This window comes from Crotalus tigris, unplaced genomic scaffold, assembly GCF_016545835.1.
Source record: "Crotalus tigris isolate CLP2741 ecotype Arizona unplaced genomic scaffold, ASM1654583v1 scf7180000017622.5263843, whole genome shotgun sequence".
Taxonomy (NCBI): Eukaryota; Metazoa; Chordata; class Lepidosauria; order Squamata; family Viperidae; genus Crotalus; species Crotalus tigris.
The window spans coordinates 2,995,787-3,002,477 of NW_024096517.1; the positions used below are offsets into that span (position 1 = coordinate 2,995,787).

A 6,691-nucleotide genomic window follows, 5' to 3' on the forward strand; every position below is an offset into this window, starting at 1 on the left:
AAATTTCTCCTTAGTTCTAGGTTGCTTCTCTCCTTGATTAATTGTTTCTTCTTCTTCTTCTTCTTCTTCTTCTTCTTCTTCTTCTTCTTCTTCTTCTTCTTCTCCTTCTCCTTCTCCTTCTCCTTCCTCTTCCTCTTCCTCTTCCTCTTCCTCCTCCTCCTCCTCCTCCTCCTCCTCCTCCTCCTCCTCCTAAAGATTCATCTCATTCCTGACATTTTTTTTTTTGAACTGTTACCATCTGGCAGACGGTACAGGGTAATAAAAACAAAGTCCAATAGGCTGAAAAATAGTTTTTATCCCAGAGCTGTAACTATATTAAATACTGAGATGGTATAGGTTCTCCTGCTTGAGCATGGGGAGGGGGGTGCTGGACTAAAAGACCTCCAAGGTCCCTTCCAGCTCTATTCTGTTCTACTACCGCAAGGGTTCCCAACCAGGGGTGCAGGGCCTCCTGATGCCTGCATTATTCTTCTTCCCTCCTTTTCTTCTTCTTTCCCTTCCCCTTCCCCTCCTCGCTTTTTCTTCTTCTCCTCCTCCTCCATCTCCTCTTCCTTTCCTTCTTTTCCTCCTCCTCTTCTTCCTCTCCTTCTAAAGACTAAAGAGTAGGACAGGAAGCAGGGCTGACCTGCTCCAAAATGCAAAGATAAGCCCATCACCAAACGCAGGGAAAATAATCATGTTTAGAGATTCTCTAGCAATCCACACCACACTCATTGAGGACTTCAACTCCAAGAATTCCTCAGCCAGCATGCCTGGCTGAAGAATTCTGGGAGTTGAAGTCCACAAGTCATAAAAGGGCCAAGTTTGAAGACCCCCTGCATTAGGAGATAAAATAGGTGGAATAATTGGTTTGCAAATAGCTTGAAAGCACACAAACAGAAGCTTTATTCTCCTCGTGCATATCTTTGGTCCGGTATATTATATTTTACCTTCTGTAGAAATTGAATAAAAACCTGGTTGGGTGGGTTAAGGAAATGGGAGAAAAAGGGGCAGAAGTGCAAGGAATAAGAAAAAAAAAAGAGTAGCTTCCAACTTCAATAGTTACAACTACAAATGACATGGATATTTTGCTCAAAACATTCAGTAACACTCAGTATTTCTATCCTACTATTGTCCTCTTTCATATCAGCAGCTGAAGACTTGTAATCTAACTGCGCTCTAGTTCAAACCTGGTATGAAAAGGTGACAGAGGTGGTAACCTACAGAGCAAACAAAAAGTTAGCTAATATGACTCACTTTTCATTTTCCTTGGGCATTAGCTCTGAGCTCCGATAAAAAAAACAGAACCACAACCCTTTAAACTAAACATAGACATCGCCCTAACTAGGTGTTCACAGGGAGATAAAGTCAGATTAAGACTGCCCCAAAGGTCAGTTTTTACCATGCAATTGTCTTCCTCGTTCACAACATGACAAAAGGAATTAGAATCAAACCATGTTAGTTATTGCACTGGCTATTCCTCTTTTTGTTCACTGAAAAACCACATTGGCTGGCTTCTCATTTGGGTATCAAATTTATATGCCACTCATCTCATGGCGCGAGGCCAATTAAACCAGCATGGACTTGCTTTTATCTAGCTGTTGCGTGAAGCCACCCCTGGGAGCCAAGAAGCAATGGTTTGCGGCTTAATTTAATGCATGAACTCAGTTATTCTGGGTTATTCAGCCAACAATGGCAATGACAAATGTTTTTGTGCGAATGGCTGGATTTAGCTGATGTGGTTTGTAATCTTTCCCATGATTTTGCAGACATTGCAGGAAAGAACCATGTGAATTTATAGTAGCAAAAAGTTATTCGATACGATGTAGAACCTCCAGCAAATAGTATAGCTCAGGAAGAAGTCTGGAAGGATTGGCTTATTTTGTAGAAGCCAGTAGGCATCAACTAGCTGTCCAAATCACTTCTATCGCCTACCTTTGTTCTCGGTCCCTGTCGGGGCTCAAGGATTCATCACAGTTCTGATTGCATTCGCAAAATCCCAAGATTGTGCGACATTACCAGCCACCAACCTTCCAGTTTCAAAAAGTGGGAAGCCGCTCATGAAGAAGATCCAGAATGTGCTACCATTCCCTGCTTCTTCCAAGATCCCCCGAGCCAGAGAGAAGACATTCCCCATATGCTACTCAAGCGGCCGGCAATCTAGATCCAAGACTAGATGGTCTACATGAGGGGCGTACGATTTCACATGTTCAATATGCAAGATTTGGGTTTTCCACCGTTTCTTGTCCAGGTCCTGAAGCAAAGCCTGGATCCGTGTGGCCGTGACTTCGGCCCAGCGCTGCCATTCTTGTTTGGCTGAAGTTGTGGATGATTGTCCAACGTTCGGGAGGGCATCGTGGTCTTCCAGAGCGACTTGATTTTCTTGGCCACGGGATACTGCTTGGGAGGGACCCTGCTTGGGTGACTGATTCTGCTCCGGTTGCTGGGACAACTCAAGTGCCTTTCCTGGAAAAGTCTCCACGTTTTGGTGTAGGTGAAGGACCCCTCCCACATCCTTTCTCAAGACCTGGCAAGCGACTGGCCAGCCTCCCTCCGATGTCGGGATCAGTCCCAGGTTTACTCTGTCAGCCACACCCTGTAGTTCCACCTCCAGCCAAGGAGAGAGAGCAGAGGAAACATTTTTTCAAATCAAAGCATTGATTTGTCTTCCTAGCTCAGATTCTACTCAGACCACCAGCTGTTCTTTAAGGTTTCAGAGTCAATTTTGAGGCCTTTTCTACTTACCTTTCTATTATCCCCCTGGTGAATGTGGCATCGATCCTCAACGCCGTTCAGATGCAGGTTCCTCCGTAGAGCTTCCACAGCATGAGGGTTCCACTCACAAGCATGGACCAAGGCAGCACCAGCATGAATTAAGTACGGCAGAGTGAAGTAGCCAATCCCTGAAAAGAAGACAGAGAAAAATGTGTTCAATCCTTGATTGACAGCCCTTTAAGCTTTATTTAAACAGACTGCTGCTGACAAGCATTCCTCCACCTTTTATCTGTAACACTGAAGCACTAACAGCTCTTAATAGTTGATTCCGTAGAAACAGCATTGAGTGGAGCAAGTACGCAATACTTGTGGCCTGCCACAACTTAGCAAGATGTGTTTAAACTCAACCAACACACTTGTTCTTTAACTGGCCCAAACAGCCCCACAGGTTCTGCATTCCAAAGAATCCTTGAGATTCAGAAACACTTTGTACCCAAATTAGAATTTCAACAGTTTCTGCTGTTATCAAAGCATATTTACCAGCATAAAGATCCACCACTACTTCTCCTGCGCATAACATAGAGGCTATCCGTAGCTTTTCAGTAATGTTTCCTGGAGACAGCATGCACTGGGTCACATCAAAGCTGTATCTGTGAAGAAAACACAGATGCAGAAGACTCGGCAGCCATCCTAAATTGCCAAGACATATACTTAGCCTAAGACTAAGCTTTGCTAACCAGTAGGGCTCACGGCCCTGATGGAAGCAAAAATTGCCAGACTAGGTTAACCAAGCAGATGTTCATCTTTGCTTGTTTTGGAAACATATCAACTTATTTAGAGATCTTTCTGTCCTGTCCAGCAACAGAATTCCCAAAAAATCAGATGACTTCATATCCAGAGTAAAACATATATAAAGCATGGGGAGTGAAAACTACATGAATAGGAAAAATGTGGCACTTTTAACAGGCGTTATCTGCTTTAAGATCTCCACTACAGGAAATCTAGCTAGTTTCCACAGTCAAAATACTCTCATGAAGGTTTTTTCATCTTAACTTTCAAGCAGAATCTGCTTTCCTATAATTTAAGATTATTGTTCACTGCACTAGTGAACACCACCAACTTTCTTGATTAAACTTGAATGTGTAGGGTCTTTCGTGTGATTCCATTATTCAAACGTAAGTGAAGGAAAGAAATTACCTGATTCCATTGTCCATCTGTTCAACCCAACCATCTTCACCCAGCAACAGGGTCACAGCAGAAGAGCGAAACAAATCTGACTGCACTCGCCCCCGTTTGGCTAAACGCCGGGCCCCCAAAACAGCAGCAACCACCTGCCAAAGTTCTTGGCCTAGAACAGAGAGCAAGGGACATCATTTCTCACTACAATGTTGTTCAGTTACACCAAAAGCAACCAAGAGTCTCTTATAATATGTTTAAGAATCAACATGTAATATTTATTACAGCAGTAAGCTTCTAAATGAGCTTAAATGGACTCCAAAAGATGGTAGAGGAGAGGAAGACCCAGAGGAACATTGTCCATGAGGTCGCAATGGGCCGGACACGACTTCGCAACTAACAACAAGTTTCTAAAAGAAACTGTATCGTCAGATGAATAAAGAGTAACCTTATCTTCAGATGGCAGTTCTTATATTTCATTGTGGTCTCACATTCAAGCACTAATTCTGTTTACCTTTGGGGAGATCAGTCTAGATCAGGGGTTCTCAACCTTGGCAACTTTAAGACTTGTGGACTTCAACTCCCAGAATTCCTCAGCCAGCTTTGCTGAAGTTGAAGTCCACAAGTCTTAAAAGTTGCCAAGGTTGAGAACCCCTGTTCTAGATTGACTTCTATCACCTATTTGGATATTATCTGCTTTGTTCCTATGTACTATCTGTGTTGAATATAGTTTGTTGCACATTAGTTTAATGTGTGGTAAGAATTTAGCCCAATTTAGCCCACTGTGGTTTATTCAACAAACTATGCTTAAACAAACCATGGCTTGGGGCAATTATGAAGCCCAATCATTGCAATTCAGCTCAAGTATGTGCAATTGCAATTATCACATTTTCTCCTCCTGTTGTGCTTAATCTTGCACTTCCCCAGTTTCTTTCTGCAAAAATACTTATCTTAGATAAGGAATAAAAGTCTGGTTTTGCTGAAGAGGGATCCCCCATTGTAAAATTATATTTGTGATTTGTTTGTTTGATTGACCTATTTCTATAGCTGCCCATTTCAGTAAATTATTCTTTACCCAATTCTCTCCACTGCTTTGCGCTAAAGCAATCCTCGCTTAGAAGAATAAGGTCTCCATGCCTCTGCCAGGACCGTGGCAGATCTTTCTCTAACTCTTCTGACCATGCAGCACCATGGATTGACATGAGGTGTTGTAGCTCACTGTGTAGTTTCTGAACAGGTGAACGTACCATAACTGCTTTTGAAGGAATAGGATTCTAAGAAAGAAAAATAAATGGTTAGTTTCCTCTGTGAAACACACAGCTTGCTTCACTTCCAAATCCTTTCTAAACATCTTAGTTGTGCGGGGTCCTTGGTCCTTCTCTGAACTTGGTTATCTTAGCTATACATCTGAGCTGTAGGGGTGCTTATGATAAAAGGTTTAAAAAGCAGAATACTTTGAATGTGTTAATCAAAACCCGAATGGTTCCCAAAGCATTACGTTACATAAAGTCAGCCCTTCGGTGATATTGGAACAGTTAAGCCAATGGCAGCACCAGCATCAGTACCAGTCCAGACCCATGGTTACATCAAAGAAGCTCAACCAGTATTATTAAGTAAAGCAAGCAGAAAAGCTGGAAGAAAATAAGGAAGTATGGGGAAGAATGATCAGAAGCAAACGGAACAGTATTTATTTCCAGCTCCAGAGATAAGTCTAGTGTTAGGCAAAAAATATGACTTCTTCTCAAGCTTAAGAGCTCGACTTACATGGATCCATGTCAGAGTGCAGGCCTTTCCATGTGGGATGCTCTCGTTCAGCTGCTGTAGGTGCTGCGCTGTGAAGTTTTGACTGAGTATAGGCAATGCTATAGTCCCATCAGGAAGTTTCTGCACTCGATAAAGGGAGTTGAAAATCCCTTCTTTCTTCAAGAGTTTTCTGTAATATCAATACATTCATGAGGATGGCCACAGAAATCATTGCCTTGGCTACAGAAAAGGTCCAAAATGGAATACCAGATTTAAATCAGCACCAAAGAGAAAATGAATCTGGCTTCACCAACAAGAGGCCAGGCCTTGAGAATTCATCGAGACTTAACAAGAAATCTATTGATGGCATAGCTACAAAGCAGGAAAGGTGGGAGTGATGGAGGGAGAGATTAGATAGAGATAGGTGGCTAGATGAGAGAGAAAGAGAAAGAGAGATATGATTGAAATAGGAAAAGAGAGGGAGAAGATGGGATAGAAATAGGATAGAAATAGAAGATAGGCATTTATAGATAACAAATGATAGAGACAGAAGATAATATAGACAGAAATATATAGAAGTAGAAGATAGACAATGATAGAAACAGAAGATGATAGATAGATAGATAGATAGATAGATAGATAGATAGATAGATAGATAGATGGATAGATGATAGATAAATAGATGGATGGATAGATGGATGGATAGATAGATAGATAGATAGATAGATAGATAGATAGATAGATAGATAGATAGATAGATAGATAGATAGATAGATAGATAGATAGATAGATAGATAGATAGATAGATAGATAGATAGATAGATATTCAGGGGCCAGGTTGAAATGAACTGAGTGTCAGGGAAAGAAGACCTGTCCACATATAAACCTCAACGCGCTGCCTTCCTACAAATCTGCTACCACACCTGAAAAGCTGACCAAACTGAGCCTCGGCAACGAGAGCCGCGGTGCCGCCCGAGGACGAAGCGTCGGACTCCATCTTCGGCAACCGCCGTACAATCAGCGCGGAAACGGAACCGACGTTTGAGCGCTAGGGCTTCCGGGGGGAAGGAGAAAAGGG

At 42.3% G+C, this 6,691-nt stretch overlaps 1 protein-coding gene across 1 annotated transcript; it reads right to left on the reverse strand.

The window, feature by feature from the left end:
• Positions 1–595: 595 nt before the first annotated feature.
• On the reverse strand, positions 596–6,637 carry TRMT12 (tRNA methyltransferase 12 homolog). Its single transcript, XM_039330479.1, has 7 exons — positions 6,537–6,637; positions 5,635–5,803; positions 4,946–5,144; positions 3,892–4,042; positions 3,235–3,344; positions 2,725–2,882; positions 596–2,587 (listed from the first exon to the last, which is right to left on the reverse strand). Exons 1-7 carry the CDS (start codon positions 6,608–6,610, stop codon positions 2,120–2,122), a joined length of 1,329 nt encoding a protein of 442 aa, XP_039186413.1. The 5' UTR covers positions 6,611–6,637; the 3' UTR covers positions 596–2,119.
• Positions 6,638–6,691: the final 54 nt, after the last annotated feature.